This window comes from Dama dama, chromosome 4 (genome assembly GCF_033118175.1).
Source record: "Dama dama isolate Ldn47 chromosome 4, ASM3311817v1, whole genome shotgun sequence".
Taxonomy (NCBI): Eukaryota; Metazoa; Chordata; class Mammalia; order Artiodactyla; family Cervidae; genus Dama; species Dama dama.
In genome coordinates, this window is record NC_083684.1 from 39,515,480 (window position 1) to 39,540,783 (window position 25,304).

General features: G+C 47.4%; 1 protein-coding gene across 2 annotated transcripts; it reads left to right on the forward strand.

The window, feature by feature from the left end:
• The first annotated feature begins 16,430 nt into the window (after positions 1-16,430).
• CMTM3 (CKLF like MARVEL transmembrane domain containing 3) lies at positions 16,431-25,098 on the forward strand. 2 transcript variants are annotated; one of them, XM_061138659.1, is made up of 5 exons: positions 16,447-16,720; positions 20,312-20,467; positions 21,453-21,548; positions 21,941-22,061; positions 23,959-25,098. In XM_061138659.1, the coding sequence occupies exons 1-5, from the start codon at positions 16,574-16,576 to the stop codon at positions 23,985-23,987; spliced, it is 549 nt and encodes a 182-aa protein (XP_060994642.1). In that variant the 5' UTR covers positions 16,447-16,573; the 3' UTR covers positions 23,988-25,098. The 2 variants fall into 2 exon arrangements, with proteins under 2 accessions (XP_060994643.1, XP_060994642.1); XM_061138660.1 differs by lacking the exon at positions 21,941-22,061 and having other exon boundaries at positions 16,431-16,720.
• The last annotated feature ends 206 nt before the right edge of the window (positions 25,099-25,304 follow it).

Genomic DNA, 25,304 nt, shown 5'->3' on the forward strand with positions numbered 1-25,304 from the left:
AAATAACCTGATTTTTTAGGACTTGAAAATATAACTAAAGCGCAAGTGCCTGGAAGGAGTTGAAAATGGCAGAGAAGGACCCTGAGCTCATCTCCCACTAAGAATACATCAAACACACATCTACAGGTGGAGCCGTCCTCACTGAAAACAAGCTGGAGACTGGCAAAAAAGATTCGATCCACACAGTGTTGGCTAGAAGGGAACGGAAGCAATGAGGTCAGGACCCATACTCCTGGGAGGAGACACAGAAGAGGGAGGAGAGTTACATGGGCTCAGAGATTCTCCCTGAGGAATGAGCAGTTCAAACCATATATGGAGACACCCCAACCCTGGGGTCTGATACCAGGAATCTCTATTGTTGTTCAGTTGCTCAGTCGTGTCTGACTCTTTGTGACCGCGTGGACTGCAGCATGCCAGGCTTCCCTGTCCTTCACCATCTCCTGGAGTTTGCTCAAATGTATGTCCATTGAATTGGTGATGCCATCCAACCACCTCATCCTCTGTCGCCCCCTTCTCCTCCTACCCTCAACCTTTCCCAGCATCGGGTCTTTTCCAGTGAGTTGGCTTTTCACATCAGGTAGCCAAAGTATTGGAACTTCAGCTTCAACATCAGTCCTTCCAATGAGTATTCAGGGTTGATTTCCTTTAGGATTGACTGGGAGTCTCCAGAGCAAGTTTGAAAACTACTGAGACTAACAGGAATTCTAAGTAAGGGCTTCCCAGGCGGCTCAGTGGTAAAGAATCCGCCTGCAATGCGGAAGACCTGGGTTAAATCCCTGAGTTGGGAAGATCCCCTGGAGGAGGGCATGGTAACCCACTCCAATATTCTTGCCTGGAGAATCCCATGGACAGAGGAACCTGGCAGGCTACAGTCCATGGGGCCACAAAGAGTCACACAGGACTGAAGCAGCTGAACACACACACACGCGTGAGAAACCTAGACCACACTGGTGAAGAGCGCGCATGTGCTAGCTTACTCCCAGGAACAAGGCGGAGGAAGCAGAGTGAAACTGCCCAGAGCTCTAGCTGGTTCCCCACAACTACCCTTGCGTGTGCCCCCACCCACGATGAGCCCCTGCTCCTGCCCCTCTTGCTTCAACACTCCTCCCCTCTGGGGAGAAGGTGTCAATACTGGGATGGGAGAGAGTGTACCCTTAGAGGGAACCTGAGCTTCAGGGCTTCTGCTCTGGTGCCTTGGGACCCTCTCCGACCCCCCAGTAGGGTGGTGTCAGCCACTCAGCAGATAAGCACTGGCTTAGAGTGGGCTCTGGCTCTGGCCCCTGCATGTCCAGCCTCATCTTCCACCAGGATGACAGCTGACAGCACACCCTGGGGAAAGACATGACCTGTGCTCATTTCAAATTCAGCTCTCCCATCAAAGCCACTGGTACACAGAGTTTGCATAGGGATGCTCCTACACAAGTAACTGTTTCACCTAATTGCTTCTGAGAGACACAGGAATTTTTTCAAGTGAATAAAGGGGAAAAAATCTGCTGTAATAGCACAATAGCACAGGAAATTCTACTCAATACTCTGTAACAGCCTATCTATATGGGATAAGAATCTTTAAAAAAAAATAGTGGGTATGTGAATATGTATAACTGATTCACTTTACCGTACACCAGAAACTAACACAACATTGTCAATCAACTATACTCCTATTAAAAAAAAAAAACAAAAACCTAATGACACAGGGATTACTTACTACCTAAAGAGTTCAATGCATTTGCTTTTTCAAAGCATTTGTAATAAGAGTGCTATCTGAATCAGGGAAAAGAATACATGAATGCAGAACTGTTAACAACTAGAAAATATAAAGAACCAGTTAGAGCTGAAAAGTAAAATAACTGAAATGAAAAACACACTAGAAGGAATTAACAGTGATTTATATAGGTGATACAGAACACATAAGTGGTCTGAAAGGTAGAAAAATGGAAATAACCAGAATAGCAAAAATAAAATTTTTTAAAAGATGAGAATAAGGGACCTCTGGAATAAGATCAAGCACACTAATATTCACAGGAGGAAAAGAGAAAAAAGGGTTTTTAAAAAAAGATGAAATTATGGCTAAAAACTTCCCAAACCTGAAGAAACAGATATCCAGGTTCAGGAATCACAGAGTTCCAAACAAGATGAATCCAAAGAGACCCACACCAAGATATGTCACAATTAAAATGGCAAAAGTTAAAGACAATTCTAAAGGCAGCAAGAGAAAAATAGACTCAGACACAAAGAAACCCCCTCAAAAGGCTATCAGCTAATTTTTCTAAAGAAACTTTGCAGGTCAAAAGGGAAATGGCATGACATATCTAAAGAGCTGAAAAGGAAAAAAAAATCTATAATTTAGGATTCTCTATCAAGCAAGATATCATTCAGAATTGAAATTAGAACATCTTCGTACACCATATACAAAAATAAACTCAAAAAGGACTTACCTGGTATCCCAGTGGTTAAGAATTTGCCTTGCAATGCAGAGGACACAGGCTTGGTTCCTGGCCAGAGAACTAAGGTCCCACATGCCACAGAGAATCTAAGCTCAGGCGCTACAACGACTGAGACTGCCTGCCTGGCTGCAAGGAAAGATCCTGAATGATGTAATGAAGGTGCCGCTCACCACAGCTAAGACCTGACACAGCCAAATAGATATTTCAAACAGTAGATAAACTCAAAAGAGATTAAGGCCCTAAATGTAAGACTGGGACCCATAAAACTAGAAGAAAACATGTGCAGAACACTCTGACCTAAATCACAGCAGTCATTTTTTTTTTTTTCCTTGTTTTTTGGAATCTGTCACCTAAGGCAAAGGAAACAAAAGCAAAACCAAATAACTAGAACCTAAAGCTTTTGCACAACAAAGGAAACCATCAACAAAATGAAAAAACAACCTACTGAATGGGAGAAAATATTTGCAAATGATATGATCAATAAGGGGCTAATATTTAAAGATATAGAAACAGCTCATACAAACTCACTATCAAACAACCTTATTTAAAAATGGGAAAGACTAGTGATCTCTTCAAGAAAATTAGAGATGCCAAGGGAATATTTCATGCAAAGATGAGCACAGTAAAGGACAGAAATGCTATGGACCTAACTGAAGCAGAAGAGATTAAGAAGAGGTAGCAAGAATACACAGAAGAACTGTACAAAAAAGATCATAATGACCCAGATAACCACGATGGTGTGATCACTTACCTAGACTAGACATCCTGAAGTGCAAAGTCAAGTGTGTCTTAGGAAGCATCACTACTAACAAAGCTAGTGGAGGTGATGGAATTCCAGCTGAGCTATTCCAAATCCTAAAAGATGATGCTGTGAAACTGCTGCACTCAATATGCCAGTAAATATGGAAAACTCAGCAGTGGCTACAGGACTGGAAAGGGTCAGTTTTCATTCCAATCCCAAAGAAAGGCAATGCCAAAGAATGCTCAAACTACTACATAATTGCACTCATCTCACATGCTAGCAAAGTAATGCTCAAAATTCTCCAAGCTAGGTTGCAACAAACAGTACATGAACAGAGAACTTCCAGATGTTCAAGCTGGACTTAGAAAAGGCAGAGGAACCAGAGATCAAATTGTCAACATCTGCTGGATCATAGAAAAAGCAAGAGAATTCCAGAAAAACATCTGCTTCATTGACTACACTAAAGCTTTTGACTGTGTGGATCACAACAAACTTTGGAAAATTCTGAAAGAGATGGGAATACCAGACCACCTGACCTGCCTCCTGAGAAATCTGTATGCAGGTCAGGAAGCAACAGTTAGAACTGGACATGGAACAATGGACTGGTTCCAAACTGGGAAAGGAGTACGTCAAGGTTGTATATTGTCACCCTGCTTATTTAACTTCTGTGCAGAGTACTTCATGTGAAATGCCAGGCTGGATGAAGCACAAGCTGGACTCAAGACTGCCAGGAGAAATATCGATAACCTCAGATATGCAGATACCACCATCCTTATAGCAGAAAGCGAAGCGCAACTAAAGAGCCTCTTGATAAAAGTGAAAGAGGAGAGTGAAAAAGCTGGCTTAAAGCTCAACATTCAGAAAACTAAAATATGGCATCTTGTCCCATCACTTCATGGCAAATAGATGGGGAAACAATGGAAACAGTGACAGACTTTATTTTCTTGGGCTCCAAAATCACTGCAGATGATTACTGCAGCCATGAAATTAAAAGATACTTGTTCCTTGGAAGAAAAGCTATGACCAACTAGACAGCATATTCAAAAGCAAAGACATTACTTTGCCAACAAAGGTCCATCTAGTCAAAGCTATGGTTTTTCCAGTAGTCATGTACGGACATGAAAGCTGGACCATAAAAAAAAAAAAACTGAGCGCTGAAGAATTGATGGTTTTGAACTATGGTGTTGGGGAAGACTCTTGAGAGTCCCTTGGACAGCAAGGAGATCAAACCAGTCAATCCTAAAGGAAATCAGTCCTGAATATTCATTGGAAGGACTGATGCTGAAGCTGAAGCTCCAATACTTTGGCCACCTGATGCAAAGAATTGACTTATTGGAAAAGACTGTGATGCTGGGAAAGATTGAAAGCAGGAAGAGAAGGGGACGACAGAGGTTGAGATGATTGGATGGCATCACCGACTCAATGGACATAAGTTTGAGCAAGCTCTGGGAGTTGGTGATGGACAGGGAAGCCTGGCATGCTGCAGTCAATGGGGTCACAAAGAGTTGGACACAACTGTGTGACTGAACTGAAAAGGTCTAAATAGACATTTATGTATACACACACAGAGACATACACACACACTCATATATATACACATAATGGAATATTACTCAGCTATAAAAAGAATGAAATTTTGCTATTTACAACAACATAGTGGATATCAGGGCTTCCATGGTGGCTCAGACAGTAAAGAATCTGCCTGCAGTGTGGGAGACCTGCATTTGATCCCTGGGTTGGGAAGATCCCTGGAGGAGGGCATGGCAATCCACTCCAGTATTCTTGCCTAGAGAATCCCATGGACAGAAGAACCTGGCAGGCTATAGTCCATGGGGTTGCAAAGAGTCAGACAGCTATCCTTCAATAAAAAAAAAATAATAAAAAACAAAAGCATCGGACAGGACTGAGCGACTAAGCACATAGCACAGTGGATATTGTGCTTAGTAAAATAAGTCAGAGAAAGACAAATACTGTATGTTTTCACTTATCAGTGTAATTGAAAAAGTAAACAGGACTTCCCTGGCGGTACAGTGGATAAGAATCCACCTGTCAACTCAGGGGACACAGGTTTGATCCGTCGTCCAGGAAGAGTCCCCGTGTCGAGGAGCAATTAAGCATGTGTGCCACAACTATTGAAGCCTGCACATTCCAAGGCCTTCAAGCCACAACCAGCCAGCCCTCGCACCCTAGAGCCAGCAAGCGGCTGCTACTAGGTTCATGCACCTGGAGCCTGTGCTCTGAAACAGGAAAAGCCACCACAACAAGAAGCCCGTGCACCTCAACTAGAGAGCAACTCCCGCTGTCTGCAACTATGCAACTAGGGAAAGCCTGCAAAGCAACAAAGACTGAGCACAGCCAAAAGTACAACTAATTAATTAATTTAAAAAATAAATTTCAAAATGAATGAATGTAACAAAACAGACTCCCAATAGAGAAAACAAATTAATGGTTACCACTGGGGTATGAGACATGGCCAGGGGCAAGATAGAGGGAGGGAATTTAAGCTTATAAAATAAATAAGCTACAAGGATATATTTTACAACAAAAGGGATAGAGCCAATATTTTATAATAATTTTAAGTGGAGTATAACCTATAAAAATATTAAGTCATTTAATACATACACCTGAAACTAATGTAATATTGTAAGTCAACTAGCTTCAATAAAAAAAAGAACAAGGATGTTGGTGGGAATGCAAACTCGTACAGCCACTATGGAGAACAGTGTGGAGATTCCTTAAAAAACTGGAATTAGAACTGCCACATGACCCAGCAATCCCACTCCTGGGCATACACACTGAGGAAACCAGATCTGAAAGAGACATGTGCACCCCAATGTTCATCGCAGCACTGTTTATAATAGCCAGGACATGGAAGCAACCTAAATGCCCATCAGCAGACGAATGGATAAGGAAGCTGTGGTACATATACACCATGGAATATTACTCAGCCATTAAAAAGAATTCATTTGAATCAGTTCTAATGAGATGGATGAAACTGGAGCCCATTATACAGAGTGAAGTAAAGCCAGAAAGATAAAGACCAATACAGTATACTAACGCATATATATGGAATTTAAAAAGATGGTAATGATAACCCTATATGCAAAACAGAAAAAGAGACACAGATGTACAGAACAGACTTTTAGACTCTGTGGGAGAAGGCAAGGGTGGAATGTTCAGAGAAAACAGCATTGAAACAAGTATACTATCAAGGATGAAACAGATCACCAGCCCAGGTTGGATGCATGAGACAAGTGCTCAGGGCTGGTGCACTGGGATGACCCAGAGGGATGGGGTGGAGAGGGAGGTGGGAGAGGGGATCGGGATGGGGAACACATGTAAATCCATGGCTGATTCATGTCAATGTATGGCAAAAACAACTACAATACTGTAAAGTAATTAGCCTCCAACTAATAAAAATAAATGGAAAAAAAAAAAGAACAAGGAAAAATATAGTGAAAGAAATGGAAACTGTAGTTCCCTCAGGAGGTGGAGAATGGAGACAGATTACAAAGGGGCAGGAAGGAGCTTTTGGGAGCATGAGAAAGCTTTATATCTTAATTGGAGGAACTGGTTACACAGGTATATACATTTGTCAAAACATCCAACTATACACTCAAGATCTGTGTGTTTCATCATAGCTAAATTTTATCAAAAAGCATAAGCTAGGGACTTCCCTGGTGGTCCTGAGGCTAAGATTCCACACTCCCAATGAAAGGGGTCTGCATTTGGTCCCTGTCAGGGAACTAGAGCCCACATGCCACAACCAAGACCCAGCTCAGCTAAATAAGTAAATATTATTTTAAAAGCTTAAGATAAATATGAATGTGGTCATAATCCAATGGAAAAGGGTGGACCTTCCTAAACTTCTCTGTGTAGCCAGTCCTCTCAACCCCTGGCAGTGGCTCTCGGAAGCACATTTTTCCACACCCAATCAGAGAAGGTACAATACACTGGCAGCCACTTGTCTTGCTGAAAAAAGGACCCCAAGTCAAGGATGTGGTCACCAGAGATTGCAGGAAGATGCCCCTTCAGAGCAAAACCACACCAGGTATCTGCCAGGAACAGCCTGGGAGTGCGCATATCACCTATGGAACTAGTAGCAATTCTGAAAAATCCTATCGAGTACATTCAGAATAAAAATGGGGACTTCCCTGGGGGTCCAATGGTTAAGACTTGGAACTCCCAATGCAGAGAGCCAGGGTTCAATCCCTAGTCAGGGAACTAGATTCCATATTCTGCAACTAAGAGTTTGCATGCTGAAACTAAAGATCTTGCATGTCGCAACTAAGATCCAGCACTGCCAAATAAATATTTTAAAAAAAGAAGAAATATGGATGCTGTGTCCATAAAACAAGAAAGACTGTAAAGGATATGAAAATCTGTTTTTTTCCACCAAATATCTCAGTTGATTGGGTATTAATTTTTTTGTACATTTTCCAAAGCATGTCAATGAATGTTTATTGAGTATTTATATACACAGAGAAGGGAATGGGTAACCCCTCCTGTGTTCCTGCCTGGAGAATTCCATGGACAGAGGAGCCTGGTGGGAACGCAAAGCAACAGACACAACTGACTGACTAACACTTTCACTTTTCATACTCCCCCCAAAAAACTTCAGCAATTCCCCGCCTAAGCATATGTTCAACAGAAAATATTTATTTACCACAAAGGCATTGACTAGCCTAATAACACAATTCATAATAGCCCCAAACAAGAGACTAGCCAAAACACTAGTAACATTAGAATGAGTAAGCTGTGGTCTAGTCACACGATGATTGCCATAAAGCATCAACAGCTGTATGCAATAAGGATGAATCTCATGAAATGTTGGACAAAAGTTGCCAGATACAAAAAAGTACATACTGCATAATTCTATTAACATAAAATTCAATAACTGATGAAACTCATTTTTTAATTTAAAAAAAAAAGAGTGTAAAAGGGCAACAAGCTAACAGTAGTTTTTCTGGGGGGTGGGAGGAACATTTTTAAATTAAACAGAAAGGTTGGATGCAATGGAAGATCAGTGCTCTGGAAAAATTAAGTCCAGGAAATTTCCCAGAAAGTAAAGCAAAAAAGCCAGAGATTATTTTAGAAGAACTTAAGAGAGACAGGGAGGATAAATTCAAGAGGTTCAACAATCATCTAAAAGAGATACCAGAAGGTGTGAACAGGGAAAAAAAAAAAAAAAGGTGGGGGAGGGGGGAGAAAACAAAGAAACAATAGGAAAACATTGTTATATTAATAAAAAAGCTAGTCTTCTGATGTAAAGGGGCCACCTGGTGGTGAGCAAGTTTACTGGAAAAGGATCTTCACATCACATTTCTTGGTGAAATATGGGAACTCTAAAGATAGATGCTGACCACCTGATACAAAGAACTGACTCATTGGAAAAGACTCTCATGCTGGGAAAGATTGAAGGTGGGAGGAGAAGGGGATGACAGAGGATGAGATGGTTGGATGGCATCATCAATTCAATGGATATGAGTTTGAGAAGCTCCAGGAGTTGGTGATGGACAGGGAAGCCTGGTGTGCTACAGTTCACGGGGTTGCAAAGAGTTGGACATGACTGAGCAACTGAACTGAACTGACTGAAAGAAAATCCTTCAAGTTTTGAGTGAGAGAAACAATAAGTCTCTTGTTACAGACAAGAGGACAATAGGGAATATCAAAGGTCACCCTGAATATTAGAAGACAATGAAGCAGTAGCTTCAGAATTGGAGGGAATTAGCAATTAAGTGAGAAAGCAAATAAAAATCTCCATCCCCTTCACCCCAGGTAATGACTCTTAAGATTACCACTGACAAACATTTGCTAAAAAATAAATTAATTAATTAAAACATAGGACATCCCTGGTGGCCCAGTGGTTGGGAATCCGACTGCCAATGCAGGGGACATAGATTCCATCCCTGGTCCAGAAAGATTCCACATGCTGTGGATTCCACACATGCTAAGCCCGTGCACCATAACTACCAAGCTCATGAGCCTTGAAGCCCATGCTCTGCAACAAGAGAAGCCACCTAATGAGAGGCCTGTGCAACAACTGAAGTGTGGCCCCTGCTCACTGCAACTAGAGAAAACCCATGCACAGCGATGAGCAGCCAAAAATAAATAAATTTTTAAAAAATAAAACGGATAATACAACAAAAAAAGGTTTTTTTAATTCTAAGAGAAACTTCTTTTGTCTAATCCTTTATTTGCTTATTAAAAAAAAGCAAAAGAAGAAAATGAAAAAAGAACTGCACTTCAGCCTTAGACATATCAATTTGAAATCTGTGGTAAAATACACATAAAATTTACCGTTAGTGACATCTAGTACATGAACAGTGTTCTGAAACCATCAACACAGATCTAGTTGCAGAATTATTTCATCACTCCAAAAAGAAGCCCTGTACCCATTAAGGCATCATTCCCCATTCTTTCCTCTTCCCAACCCCTGGCAACCACTAACTTCCTTTCTGTTTTTATGGATTTGACTACTTTGGGTATTTCATGTAAATGGAGTCATACAATATGTGACCTTTTGTGTCTCCTTCTCTCACTTAGCATGTTTTCAACTTTTGTCAATGCATAGTATCAGTACTTTTTCCTTTTTAAAAAGGACTATTTAAAATTTTTATTGAGGTAAAGTTTACATAATATAAAATTAACCATTCTAAAGTGAACAAGTCACTGGCATTTGTTACATTCACATACTTGATGTATGAAGAACCAGACAATGTCTCATGAAGGAAAAGGCAATCAACAGATAATAATTCTAAGAATAACACAAATGTTAGGAGGATTAGACAAAGATTTTAGAGAGAACATTATAACCATGCTATAATAATACATGAAATAAATGGAAAGTCTTAGAGAAGAAATAGAAGATTTTTTTAAAAAGAAGAGGAAATTTTCAAACTTATAACAATAATCAAAATATGTAACTCACTGAATGGGCTTAATAGAAGATTGGAGGAGATAACAGAAGAGTCAGTGAACTTGCAAAAAGTTCAGTAGAAACAATTATGTTTCACAAAAGGGAGTAAAAAGATAAACAAAAAAAGAAGAGTGTCTCAGGGACATTAGAGATAATTCCAAAAGGTCCAACATTTGTATAAATAGAAGGAGAAGAGAAAGTGAAGAGTCTCTTGATGAAAATGAAAGAGGAGAGTGAAAAGGCTGGCTTAAAACTCAACATTCAAAAAACTAAGATCATGGCATCCGGTCCCAGCATTTCATGACAAACAGATGGGGAAACAATGGAAACAGTGAGAGTATTTTCTCGGGCTCCAAAATCACTGCAGATGGTGACTGCAGCCATGAAATTAAAAGATGCTTACTCCTTGGAAGAAAAGCTATGACCAACTAGACAGCATATTAAAAAGCAGAGATATTACTTTGCCAACAAAGGTCCGTGCAGTCAAAGCTATGGTTTTTCCAGTAGTCATGTATGGATGTGAGAGTTGCACCATAAAGAAAACTGAGCACCAAAAAAAAAAAAAAAAGCTGAGCACCAAAGAATTGATGGCTTTGAACTATGGTGTTGGAGAAGACTCTTAAGAGTCCCTTGGACTGCAAGGAGATCAAACCAGTCAATCCTAAAGGAAATCAGTCCTGATTATTCATTGGAAGGACTGATGCAGAAGCTGAAGCTCCAATATTTTGGCCACCTGATGTGAAGAATTGACTCATTGGAAAAGACCCTGATGCTGGGAAAGATTGAAAGCAGTAGAAGGGGATGACAGAGGGTGAGTTGGTTGGATGGTGTCACCGACTCAATGGACATGAGTTTGAGCAAGTTCTGGGAGTTGGTGATAGACAGGGAGGCCTGCTGTGCTGCAGTCCATGGGGTCACAAAGAGTCAGACATGACTGAGTGACTGAACTGAACTGAACTGAAGAGAAAGTGTGGCAGAAAAAATTGAAAAAGTGATGGCTGACAACTTCCCCAGATTGGCAAAAGACATAAATTTACAATTTCATGCTCAGCAAATTCCAAATAGAATAAATTTTTAAAATCCATGCCCAGATACATCATAACTTGTTTGAAACTAAAAATAAAGAAAAAAAAATCTTGAAAGCAGCCAGAGGGAAATGATGCACTACTTTTAGGAAAACAAGAATTTGAATGTTTGAGGATTTCTCATGAGAGACTATGGAACCCAGAAGGAAGTGGCACATTTTTCAAGTGCTGAAAGAAATTAACTGCCAATCCAGAATACTATATCCAGTGAAATTATCTTTCATCAAGGAAAGCAAAATAAAGACATTCTCAAAAAAGAGTAAAACTGGACTTTCCCATTGGTGCAGTGGATAAGAATCTGCCTGCCAATGTAGGGGACACAGGTTCCGTCCTTGGTCCGGGAAGATTCCATATGCTGCCGAGCAACTAAGCCTGTGCACCACAACCACAGCCCTCACTCTCAAGGCCTGTGAGCTTCAACTATGTATATATATGTATACATATATCCCCTCCCTCTTGAGCTCCCCTCCCACCCTCACCGCCATCCCACCTTAGCTCATCATCCTAGCTCATCCAGCTCATCACAGAGCACCAAGCTGAGCTCCCTGTGTTACGTGGCAGCTTCCCACCAGCTCTCTGTTTTACACATGGTGGTGTACATACATCAATACTACTCTCTCAGTTCGTCCCACCTTTTCCTCCCTCCCTGCCACTGGTCGTGTCCACAAGTCCATTCTCTACGTCTGTGTCTGTATTCAATATGCAGTCTTCTTAAATACTCATGGAACATTTACAAAAACTGACTATTAGGACACAAGTACAAATTATAAAAAGCAGAACATATAGAACTAGTCTCTGAATAAAATAAATAAAATTAGAAACTAACCACAAAGTACAGTCCAAAATTTATCTAATTAAAAACACCTTTTAAAAGTTATTCTTGGATTAAGGAAGAACTTGAAATTGAAACAACCAGCTAGCTGGAAATGGATTGAAAACTAGAGCAACATTTTGGGGATGTATCTGAAATTATTCTCAGAGAAAAAAAATTACGGCTTTAAATCTCTTCATCAAGCAAAATAAAGGATAACACAAAAAATAAAATGAAACAAAAATTAGAGGTCAATTCTATTTATGAAAAATTGGCCAAAATCCCAAGTAAAGTACTAATAGAGTGAATCCAGCAGCATATCAAAAGAGGAAAAACACCATGACTAAGAAAGGCACATCCCACAGATGTAAAGATGGTGAGCATCAGGAAGCCTAATACTGTCATTCACTACATTTATAGATTCAGGGAGAAAAACAGCAGGTTCTAAAGGAAAAAAACCTGTGTGGCAAAAAAGCCAAGTAAAAGACAATTGACAAACCAGAAAAAATACTCATAACTAACATTCAAGATTAATTTCCTGAATATATACACTCTTAGATACCAATTTTTTAAACCAGTAATTAATAGAAAAATATGCAAAGGATGTGTAAAGTTGGTTCTCAGAAAAGAAAATGCAAGTGGCTCTTCCACATGTAAAAAACTCAAGTTTGATCCACTCATAACTAGAGAAATGCAAATTAAGACTGTCCCAAGAGATCTCGGTTGCTAAACACCATTCTCCACTAAAAAGCACTTTTAGCTTCTTAGAAGAACAGTTGATTCTAGGATTGGGATGGGGAGAATATAAAATAAACCCGAAGCATCTTATAACATCAGGAAATAAGAACATGGATGGGACTTCCCTGACAGTTCAGTGCTTAGGACTTCACACTTTCACTGCAGGGGTCACTGCAGCTTAGATCCCTGGCGGGGGAGCTAAGATCCACATGCTTCTCAACATGGCCCCCCCAAAAAAAGAGGAAGTAGGGGGGAAAGTACATGGGGCATGTTAGATATAGAGGCTCCCACCTGAAGGAGATAGGTCCTAATGGCTAAAGATGGAACTGTGTAACCAACAAAATTAAGCATGATAGTATTTAATTATAACCTGAAGAATAAGATAAATAAGGGAAGGAGAAAATATTCCTTACACAAAGAATATAAAAGGAGAAGGGCCACCCCACTTCATTCAACAGCTGACATTTCTTAGTGCATCCTGTGTGACGGGTTCTGGGATGGGGCGGGCCACGACGACAGGCCCCTGGGAAGCTCAGAGCCTGCCGGGGGATGCACAGTGGTCACAGGTCACCCCACGCAAGGGCACCCACCTGTCTCTGCTTGCCCTCTCCTGGGCCGTCTCAGCCAATCTACTCAGTCCCTATATTTTCTTTTTCCTCAGAACCCCTTCAGTATAAGAGATATAAGTTACATGAAATCCTATGCTCCCATTTTAAGTGTACAGTTTGGTGTGTTTTGACAAATATAAGCTCTTGTAAAACCATCACTCCAGTCAAAATAAAGAACATTTCCAGCACCCCAGAAAGCTTCCTCATGCCCCCAGGTAACCACAGATCTGACTCTTGTCACCATAGGTTTGTTTCACTTGTACTAAAATTTCACAAAAATTGATTCAAAAGTATCATCCCTTTGGGTCTGACTTTCTTAATTCAACACAATATTTGCAAAATGCATCCATGTTGCTGCATGTGTCAATCATTTATTTCTTTTTATTGCTGAGAAGTATGCCATTGCATAAACATCCCATGGTTAGTTTATTCCTTTACCTGCTGATGGACCATGGGTGATTTCCAGTGGGAGCTATTAAAAATAGGCCTACCATAAACATCCGTCTACAAGCCTTTGTAGAGATGTATGCTTTCATTTCTCTTGGGTAAATGGCTGGGTCATATAGCAGATCTCTGTTTAACTTTTTTTTTTAAGTTTTTTATTTAATTGAATAAAGTTATTTTACAATGTTTTTCTGCTGTACAGGAAAGTGATTCAGTTATACAGGCATATATATTTTTTCCATATTATTTTCCATTATACTTTATTAAAGGATATTGAATATAGTTCTCTGTGCTATACAGTTGGACCTTCTTGTTTATTTATTCTATATATAATAGTTTGCATCAGATAATCCCAACGTCCCAATCCATCTCTCCTCCACCCCCTTGTCAACCACCAGCCTGTTCTCTATGTCTGAGTCTTTTCTGTTTCATAAACAAGTTCATTTCTGCCGTATTTTAGACTCCACATAAAAGTGATATCATAAGATATTTGTCTTTCTCTTTCTTACTTTGTTCAGTGTGATAATTTGTGGGTCCATCCATGTTGCTACAAATGGCATTATTTCATTCTTTTTATGGCTGAGTAGTATTCCACTATATATATGTACCACATCTTCTGTATCCATTCCTCTGTTTAACTTTTTAAGAAACTGTCAAGCTGTCTTCCAAAGTGGGGGTAACAATTTCCACCCTTATCTGTGTCTGAGAGTTCCAGTTGGTCCACATCCTCACCAGCACTTAAATAGCAGCATCCCCTTTTACAAAGCCATTTTGATGGGTGTATAATACAATGTGATCTCATTATGGCTTTAATTCACATTCCAAGATGTCTAATGATATTGGACATCTTTTCATGTGCTTCTTGGATGTTCACATACCTTTGTTGCATTGTCTGTTCAAGTCTTTGGCCCATTCTTTAAATTGGATTGTCTTCTTCTTACTGAGTTAGTGTTGAGTAGTGTTTAATTAACACAGATCAGAACCAGGTCATCCTCTATTCTAATCTTCACCTGACCACCTCCCAGAGAATTTGGAGTAAAATCTAAACCCCAAGGCCTGGTCTCTTACAGTCTGGCTCCTCCTCTTGTCTGATTCATCTTCTCCCCCCAGCTCTTAGCTCAGTCCTTTCTTCTACACAGGCTGCTTGGCTGCTCTTTGAACCAGCCACTCGTTTATTACCAAGAATCATCTTACTCAGGATTCTCTGGACACCTTTACCCACCCACCCTGCCCCCTCAAACAAATCTGGGGTTTCCCTGCCTCTTGGGCTTCTAGACTGGTGTGGAATGAATAAATAAATGACTCAATGACTCTTACCTAGCTGGGAAGGTCCGGAAGTCTCCTTTGAGACAGTGACAATGTGGTTATGATCACAGAAGAATAAAGAGTTAATCAGATAACATTTCTCTTCTTTGTTATCTGATTCCAGGCAGAGGGGTCAGCATTTACAAAGATTCCTTTGCAAGAAGTAGCATGGAGGAGATAATCAGCTCTACAGGTGGGAGAGACAGAGGAAAGGGTAGCAAGGGGCTGTTTTAACTCTATACCAAGACCACAAGCAAGATGGGAAGCTATCAAGGTCTTTGCAGGTGAGGACATGGAAGCAACTGTCATGGATGACTTAAGCATCCCTCTGTCTCCGAAGAGAGGAAGCAGAGAGGCCCCCTATAGGCACCCTCACAGGACTTCCCTGGTGGTCCAGCGGTTAAGACTGTTTTCCAATGCAGGCGGTGTGGGTTTAATCCCTGGGTGTGGAACTAAGATCCCACACGCCAAAAAAGTAAAAAAGAAAAGAAAAGACACCCTCACAACAGTCCAGGAAGGAGACAGGAGTTGTCTCAAGTCTAGTGGAGGCTGTAGTGGTTAAGACGTGGACAGAGATACAAGAAAGCTTTAGGAGGTGAAGATGGGCGGGTCACTGGCTCTTAGGGGTAGAAGGGCAATTGGCACAGCCCATTGCAGAGGCTCAGGCGTATTAAGAATGTCTTGGGCGGGATTTTGGTCACACTGAACTCCATGGAGACAAGTGTGTGTGCTGTGTAGGGGCTGGGGCTCCGAGGTCTAAGTATGGGAGTCCTCCCAGGATGAAGATGCGTTGGGGGGGGGGGGGGGGAGTGCCGAATCCAGGGCTGGGGCAGCCAAGGAAGAAACTCCAGGAGGTTGGGCAGGCCAAAGAGGGGTGGGGTGGCCAGCGGAGAGAGACAGGGAGTGGGGCAGGGAGCTGACCGCGGGGGTCAAAGCCGCAGGAAGACAAGACAGTAGTCTCGCTCTTTGAAGGCCTAAGTTCCTGGGTCCCCAGCGCGCATGGGCAGGAAGTTAGACGGGAGATAGCGAAAGCCGACAATCTTCTGGGCAAGGAGGGGTGGTTTGAGAGCTCCGACGGAGTGTTGGGGGCGGCAATAAGAAGGTCTCCGGCCGCCAGGACAGGGGTGAGGGGAGAAGGCGGGGTTCTGAGGAAGCCCCCGGCCAGCGCGGGCTGCAGGAGTGCGGGCAGCCGAGGTCCGAGGGGTAGGAGGGGCGGAGGAGGAGGAAGGCGGGCGGAAGAGGGGAGAGAAGAGAGGAGGGGGCAGGACTCGGGGAGGACGGCTGCAGGCGAGGAGGCGAGGAGCGCACAGGAAGGGAGGAGGGGCGGGGCGGGGGCGGAGCGGCAGGGATGCGCCCCCGCGCCCAGCGAGTCTGGCCCCGCTCTCCTTCCGCACAGTCGGGGTTTCCGCTTCCCTCCGGAGCGCAGGGTGAGAGGGAGCGAGGCCGAGCCTCAGCATCGGCCGCCGCCGCCGCCGCCATGTGGCCCCCAGACCCGGAGCCCGACCCGGACCCCGAGCCCGCGGGCAGCTCCCAGCCCAGCGCGGCCCTTCCCGGGCTCCGCGCCCTCCTGCCGGCGCGCGACTTCCTCTGCTCGCTCAAAGGCCGCCTCCTGCTGGCGGAGACGGTGAGTGCGGCGCCCGCGGCCCCCTCCAGGCGGAGCCCAGCCCCCGGCGGCCGCCCCCGCCTGCAGCCCCGCAGAGTTAGGCTGAGTTGGGCAAACTTCTCCCGTTTGGGATGGGCTCGTTGAAGCTGAGCTGCGCGCCGGTCGCAGGCGATGCGGGGGCCGCAGGGGAGACCGGGGAGGGGGCTCACGGACTCGGCGGCCGGACCCCGGGGAGCCCAGCCCGGCGCTGTGTGACCTCCGGCGCCTCCGCCCTCTCTGGGCCCCTGGGACGGGCTGCGTCCCCGCATCTTCAGGCCTCCCTCACGGGCACCCCGCTCCGCAAAACCTCCCGCCACGCCCCGGCGGGGTCCGGGAGGCATCGGCCCTTTGCGACCCAGGGTGGGCCCACTGCTCCTTGGCTCACTTCCTCGGGCGCAGGGAGGACCGTCCTGGCCTCGAGTTGCTGGGTGGAAGCCAGAGTGGAGTCCCGCCAGCCGGGAGGGGGGACCCCCCGGGATTGGGTGCGGCCCGGGCCACAAGGTTGGGGGGCGCGCAGGAGCCTACCCCCACCCAGACTGCGGAGGGGCGGCCGGGGGAGATGACTTCATCCCCCGCCCCTTGCCCGCCCTCGTTGGGACCCAGCCCCCGCCGTCCCACCCTCGCTGAGCTCCTTCCTTCTTCCCGCACCCCACACCCAGGCCCGTCAGCCCTTTGTCTTTGGGACACTCTGAAAACCCCTCGCACTGTCGGCCTGTGGGGTTGGGGGTTGGATCTGGGCCTCCGTGGAGGGGAGAGAAGGAAGACGCCTAGCGGGGAGGCGGGATGAGACAGACACACTTGTTACTTAGATCTCCAGCAATTTGATAACCCCTGTCATTATTCCCACTTTGCAGATGGGAAAGCTGAGGTCCCAGCGTCTAGGGGATTTGACCTAGATCAGTTGCGAGTCAGGTGACAGCATGGTTGAGAACAGGAGGGATCAGAGGGAGGAGGACTCTGTCCCCACCTCTCCTTTGGGCTCTCAGGGGGCAGATGGCAGGCGTCGGTCCTACCACCTCCTCTGCCTCTGGGGTCAGCTCAGAGGTCACAAGGCCAGCACCTGTCCAACTCCCCACATGAGGCACCCCAATCGTGGACTCAGCTCACACTGCTGGGAGTCACCTCCTGGTTGGCCACTTTGCAGACTGATAGGAGCCACATTTGTGGAGAGAAGCCTTGAGTCCACGGCCCACTGAGGGGACCCCAAACACACCCGGCTCAGACCCTCCTCATGGGTGAGGACGGGTGGCCAGAGCGTAGAGGAGGCCCTTGGCAAAACTGGGCACCAAGATCCTAGGTCCAGGTGGATGAAGAGGGGAGGAAGGACGGATGAGGGATGGGCACTGAAGAGGCAAGGGGAGCCAGTTGAGATCACTCCTGCATCCTCAGGTCACCTCCGGCTGCCCCCAGGCCCAAGCAAGTGGGAGGCTGACATGGGCAGGAAGGAGGAGGAAGTTGCCACCAGGACTCCAGGGAATGAGGAACAGAATCAAAAGGGGGATCCCCAGAATCAGGCTCTGGGGGGAGGGGAAAGGAAAATGAGGGCCACAGATAACAGCCTTTGGCACAGGAAGTAGAGGATAGGGTTGGGCCGGAGTCCCGTGGCCTTGTGTTCTTGGGAGGCCCCAGCAGCCTCTCAGCACATCTCTGTGCCTTAGTTTCCCATCTGTTCAAGCTGGGCTCAGCTACCTCCGTTGTCATGTTCAGAGCAGACGCCCGTGTTCCGCAGCTTTCGTCTGAAGTCACCATGGTGCCCCCTGAGGGGCATCTGGGTGTCATCCCTACCAAGCCCCCCAGGCCCCGCTCTGAGCTACTCAGCCATGGATGTGCTCAAACCCAGCCAGAGTGACCGAAAGCAGGATGGAAAAGAGCCAGCAACCACGGAGCAGGATTGCTTAAGAACTCCACACGTGGAGTCAGCCAGACCAGAGTTCAAATTCTGATGCTCTTTTATTAGCTGTATGACACTGAGCGAGCCACTTCATCTCTCTGAACCTCACTCTTCTCACCTGCAAAGTGGGCTGTGAACAACGGCACTGGGTGCACGGGTGGTGGTGAGGAGCTCTCACAAGCCTCGTCAAGCCCTGGCCCTGTGAACAGCCCCATCAACCCCGTCTGCACTTCCCAGTGCATGGTCTGCAGAGCTGACAGGCCTCAGCATCCTCCAGCACCAGTTGCAAAGGCTGCAGCGAACATCTCATTCTCAGTCAGTTCCTCATGACACCTTGCCCCTCCTTTCACAAAGGCTGGACCAGTGATGCAGCAGGGCATGCAGTGTCAGTTACCACTCCCTCTCCCTCTGGATGTTTTTTCCTTATTATGAAAATTTGAAAATATACAGCAAAAACATATGCCCACCAATTATACAGTTGGTAACACGTTGCCTTATTTGCTACTTATTTTCTCTCATATCTCTTTGCTACCTGGCTGACTCTTTGCGACCCCATGGACTATACAGTCCATGGCATTCTCCAGGCCAGAATACTGGAGTGGGTAGCTGTTACCTTCTCCAGGGGATCTTCCCAACGTAGGGATCGAACCCAGATCTCCCACATTGCAGGCAGATTCTTTACCAGCTGAACCACAAGGGAAGCCCAAGAATACTCTAGTGGGTAGCCTATTCATCCCTTCTCCAGCAGAATCTTCCCGACCTAGGAATCGAACTGGGGTCTCCTGCATTTCAGGTGGATTCTTTACCAACCGAGCAATCAGGGAAGCCCCTCTCACATATCTCTCTGTCCATAAGTCCACTTTCTTAAATTTTTTATAATTTATTTTTGGTTGCACTGGGGCTTTGTTGCTGCTCGCCGGCTTTCTCTAGTTGTGGCGAGCAGAGGCTACTCTTCATGGTGGTGCATGGGCTTCTTATTGTGGTTTTGCTTGTTGCTGGAGCACAGGCTGTTGGTGCATGGGCTTCAGTAGTTGCAGCACACACAGGCTCAGTTGCTCCTTGACATGTGGAGTCTTCCTGGACCAGGGGTCAAACCAGTGTCCCCTGCATTGGCCGGCAGATTCTTACCCACTGTACCACCAGAGGAGTCCAATCCGTTTTATTTTTGGTGCATCCAAAGTAAATTGCAGACATTGGTATGTTTCAACTCTTGAATACTTCAGCAGGCATATTATTAAGTAAAGTGCCAGATTTGTGTCCTGTTTTTCATGTAAATTCTTCATTCATTGAAAAGCAGATCTTGAGTTTTGGGTGTAATTTTCTGAAACTGGCTCTTGCTTAGTTGACTGCCTTTGAGAGGGCATAGGTTTGATTCTCTCCTGTGGAGCACCATCTGGGTTGGGTGGATTCTGCCACAGAGCCTCAGAGGTGGGTGGCGGGGAGGTGGCCTTCAGGGGGACTGGACGCCGTGAGAGGCTGGGGCTTCCTCATTGGGTCCTGGCTGGGAGCTAGCCTGAGTCTGGGTGCAGGGCCATGCCCAGAGGCACTGGGGCAGCACCGTGTGGGTTCTAATCCTGCGGCTGCAGACCTGGGCAGGTCACTCCCTGCTGGAGCCACCTCTCTTCCTGCCTGCAGGGTGGGGCTGTGCACAGCCCCTGACCTCTCCCTCCCTCGCCTCCCAGGGTCTCTCGTTCATCATCTTCGTCTGCTATGTGGCGTCCTCAGCATCTGCCTTCCTCACGGCGCCCCTGCTGGAGTTCCTGCTGGCCCTCTGCTTCCTCTTTGCTGATGCCATGCAGCTGAACGACAAGTGGCAGGGCTTGTGCTGGCCCATGATGGTGAGGGCTGGGGCCCCAGGAGGAAGGGGTTGGCTGGCCCTCACCCTCCCTTCAAGTCACTGGAGGCCGCTTGGAGCTAGTTGGAACCTGTTGGGTAGGTCTGGCCTTGGATGATCCAGGCCTCACAATGCAGCAGCCAGGGGACCCAGAGCAGGTTGCCCACCTCCTGGGCCTCCAGGGTCCCTCTGTGAGGCTGTGAACCCAGGTGGCATTCTCTCCCTTGGCCATCAGGTGGCGCTGGTGCTCCCCGCTGGGCCTTTCGGAATGAGCCTCGTCTGCAGGAATTCTAGCCATTTCCATAGGGGGCAGGGCCGGTTAACTGAGGACTTGCAGGGCTCCCCCAGATCTCAGCCATCTGGCAACTCATTTTATCACCTGGGAAGGCCCAGAAACCCACCCTGGACTTTGCTGTATGAAATGAGTCAGAAGGGACAGCAAAGGTACACTTGAAACACTTGAACCCTGGTCTGCAGCTTTCTCCCCTGTCTCCATTTTAGGGATCAGTAGGTGCAAACCATGGTACAAAAATGGATCTGCCACAAGCATGTGGCATAGCAAGGCCGGTGACCAGATCTCACTGTTGGAGAGCCAGAGGGAGCGGGTGACAAGGTTTCCAACTTCTCGCTCCCCACCAGATGGGGCGATCTGCATCTGGGCCAGGCCCCAGGGTGGGCTGCAGCCTGGTCCATACCCTGTTGTCCACCTGTCAGAGAAAGGCAGGCAGGGAGCACCTGGACAGGGCAGGAGTAGAGTTTGTAGGAGGACCAGGGCGTTCAGGTGGGGCCTGGAAGGTGGAGTGCATGGATGCTGGTCTGGGGACCAGCCTGTGTCCCGGATCTGACAGTGGGATTCCAGCCCTGTCCTTGGCACACACTGCCCTTCTGAGCCCCTCTCCCCTGCCTCAGCTCCCCACGACTGCCTTCCCATGCTGTGTGCCCCACGCCAGGGAGCTCACAGCCGTGCGACTGCACCCCTGTCTCCCCAGGACTTCCTTCGCTGTGTCACGGCAGCCCTCATCTACTTCGCCATCTCCATCACAGCCGTGGCCAAATACCCAGATGGGGCTTCCAAAGCAGCCGGGGTGAGTTGCTCCCCAACCTCTGGGAAGGGGGGTTCCCCACTCACGTTCACCCCACTCCTAAGTGGGTTCCCCTTCTAGCTCCTTGGGCACAGTCTACTTCTGCTGAGGTACCTTGGCCTTTCATCATGGATCTCAGCAACGCCACAGTCCTCTGGTTAAAGACTTACTTTGCTCAGAATTTGGAAAGGCTGTTGGCCAAACCAAATTAACAGCTCGATTTCCTATCTGTCATTAACGGGAGGGGTCTGTGCTCGCCATTCTGAGCTGCTTATCCAAGCAGATGAAGACAGGCTATGGGGACGGGGCGGCAGCTGCCCGGGGCAGCCTTCCCCATTCCCAGGCCCCCCGCTCCTGCTGACACATACCGTCCGCCCCACCCCTGTCTCCCCCAGGTGTTTGGATTCTTTGCCACCATTGTGTTTGCCATTGACTTCTACCTGATCTTTAACAATGTGGCCAAATTCCTCAAACAAGGGGACTCCGCACACGAGACCACAGCTGACAAGGCAGAAGGTGGGTGGCCACCCTGTGGGTTCTACCAGCGAACTGGGCTCGTCACCTGGAACGAGCTGCGGGGACCCTGCCCTCCCTTGGGGGCACTTGGCTAGTTTAAGGCTGGAGTAAGAGCATTTCCTCTCTCCTCACGGGCAGGAAGTGTGTTCACAGCCTGGTTCTAATATCTCTTCATGTGGCACTGATGATAAAACTGGTCCCCTCTGGGGCTTCAGCCTCTCCAGGAAGGGCATGCTGAGGGCACCCCGGCACGTCCTCGCCTCATGACACCACTCCTGGACGCTGTCCACTGGGCTGCAGGATGGCCACCGGTCCCAGAGTAGCCCCCCAGTCTCCAGTCTTGCCTGCCCCCCAGCTTAAAGACCAGCAAGCCAAGCTCTTATCCACAGCACCCAGGCAAATACAGGGCAGCTTGGGCTTGTTTTATCCAAGGATGGATATTTTTTATATTCAGGGAAAAGTGCCACAGACTTTCTGGCCACCTCCAGCCATCCTTCAGCTCAGAATGGCTGTTGTGCCATTACCTAACTTAAAAAGAAAGAAAAACCCTGCAAGCTGGATGGCTGGTTTTTCCATCTGCAACAGCACCCATACCAACACGTCACATCCTTGGGGTGCATGTGCAGCACAGGGGGGCCCTTGAGGGACATGCCCAGAGGGACCAAGCCAGTTGGGAGATTGTGATCTCTCAGGGCTTCCTCAGCCACAGCCTGGGGCTTTCCTGCCCGGGGAGGCCATCAGAGGAGGTAAAGGTCCCTGCCCAGAGGGGCGGGACCTGGAGAGGCTCCAACACAGAAATGCAGGGAAGCCCAGGAGCCCATCTAGGATGGAGGGCCCAAGCTGTTCACCTGCCCGTCCCTCTTCAAACCCCCAGGCAGGCTTTAAATGGACAGACAGATGTCAGCTCCTTGCAAGTGAGTAAATCGGATGTTTGGCTCAGCACAACTCCTCCCCCCAAGCCTGGTGTCCCCGATCCCTCCCAGCCCTTCTGTCAGCATCTGTTGACCTAAACACCTGCTGAGGCTGCCATGTGCTGGGCCATAGGGATGTGCAGATGGGCAGGCTAACTGCCTGCCCTCAGGGAATTGAGAGGGCAGGAATCAGACCCAGAGACAGAGTGGTGGTGTACAAACATGGCACAAACAGGGAGCAGGAGGAACCCGAGTGGACGTCAACTATAACAGCAAAACGAGAGCTCACAGCGGGGGATGAAGCAGCTGAGGGAGCACCCCTCCTACGGGCCAGCTTGGAGGCTGTGGAGGTGACTCTAGAGCTGGGTTTTGATAGATGTGTAGGAGTGTGCGGGCAAAATAAATGGGACGGGGGAGTGAGGACCACAGACTGTAAAGGGCAGGTGCCCCGTCCAGGTGAGGTGCTTCTCTGGAACAGGTGGTCATGCCCTGTGAGGATCAGCAGTGACATGGGGCTGGACAGAGACAAGGGGGGTTTCGCGGGGCATCTTTCCACTGAGGGCCTGCTGTCCCAGGCAGGTGACATTGAAACTTCTGGGGCAGGGGAGACTGAAATGGCTAAAAACAAGCTTCCTGCTTTTCCAGTATGTTTTAGTTTCTCGGACAACAGCCAGCCCCACTGCAGGCTGGGGGGCGGCGCCGGGGGGCGGAGCGCAGAGGTACAAGCCTGCCACCTGCAGTGAGAACAGCCAGGCAGATTTGGGAGGGCCTGGGGCCCCAGAGGAAGGGGCATCTGGGTTCCCCGCCTCCCTTCTGCTGCAGCCTAGAGGGTCCCAGGCACTCATAGTCCCCACACCAAGCGGACACCACCATCAGCTGTTGTGGCCTGAGCCCAGGGTTCCAGCTGACAGCGCCTCCCTGGAGTCGGCTCTCAGTACCACTGGCCCCAGAACTCCTGCCAAGCGTCCTCTCTGCTTTCCTTTCAGAAGAGAATTCCGACTCTGACTCCGACTGAAGACCTGCCCTGCCCTGGCACCTGAGCCACGCAGGCCTCCACTCCCGCACCTTTTGACCAGGCCGGCCAGAGTGTGGCCAGGGAAGCGTGTGGGGAGGGAGGCTGTGATTTCTCGAGCAGCAGTGGGAGCTGCTGACGGAGCAGGCCTCCTTACAGCCCCAGGCAACATTCCTGAGCCCCGTATTCACAGTGGCACCCCTTGGCTTAGCACTGCCAGCCTCTCTGCTGTGAGAGCATTGTGAATATTCCGCCCTTTCTCATTTCTGCCCCCACAACCTTAAGCCCTTTAACCTCTCTGCCAAAAATAAGCACGGGGGACAGAGCAGATAGAGCCTTGTTACCCCATCACAGGGGGCCCTTCATGCTGTGGCGGGTGTGGGGGAGAGAAGCAAGATAAAGACTGCCACAGGGCCAAGCCCTGGGCCCCAGTGGTTTCCGTCTGCGGCTGGGGCCCCTGCTCACGCCAGGCACTTTGTCAGGAATGATCCTTCCAAAAATTCTTTTGTTCAAGGCGCACCAGTTCCCTCTTCATTCTTGAAGCAGGGAGAAAACTAGCCTTTACCATGTGACCTAGGAGAGAGTAGGTCCCATTGCCCACCTCACACTTTTGGAGACCATGACCATGACTTCAGGTGACCTGCCTATTCTGGATGTATGACTCTTTCAAAGCAGAGCTTGTAGACTAGCTCACCAGGTCCAAAAGATTGAGGGCTCCAAGTGACAAGTGGCAGCGACAGCGCCTGGGCAGCTGGGCAGGCCCAGCCCAATCCTCTCTCCCCAGGGCCGTCGGCAGGTGAGTGGCTCCCAGGCCCTCAGGACAATGTACTTCTGGACACCTGACCCATGAGGGGTGAGACGTGCCTTCTGTGTTCACCTAAGGACCTTATGATGTGCATATATCTTCAGTAGGATTTTGTAACTTTATGTATGATTTTTTTTTTTTAAACACAAAAGCAGCTTCTTCAGTGGCATTTCCTGTGACCCAAGAGAACTTGTGAATGAGCCAAAGTTCTGGACCCATGTTTTGGGCATTTGTAGTCTTTTCTTCTCTTGCATGTGAATCTCCTATCCTGAAAAAAGCCATCATGGATTAAACCAGACTGACTTCCTGCTTGGAGTGTGTGTGTTTGATAAAAACCTTACACACCCAGAGCAACGCTGTCAGGTGTGATGCATCAGCAGAGGGTGGTCCCACGCACCACGTGGATCCTGCGTCTGCAGGTTACAGCAGCGATGCCCGCGCACTTGCTCCCGGCCAGGCATCTTCGTGTGGGCTCTTTACTCCTCACATGATCCTCTCCTAGTCCAGGAATCTGA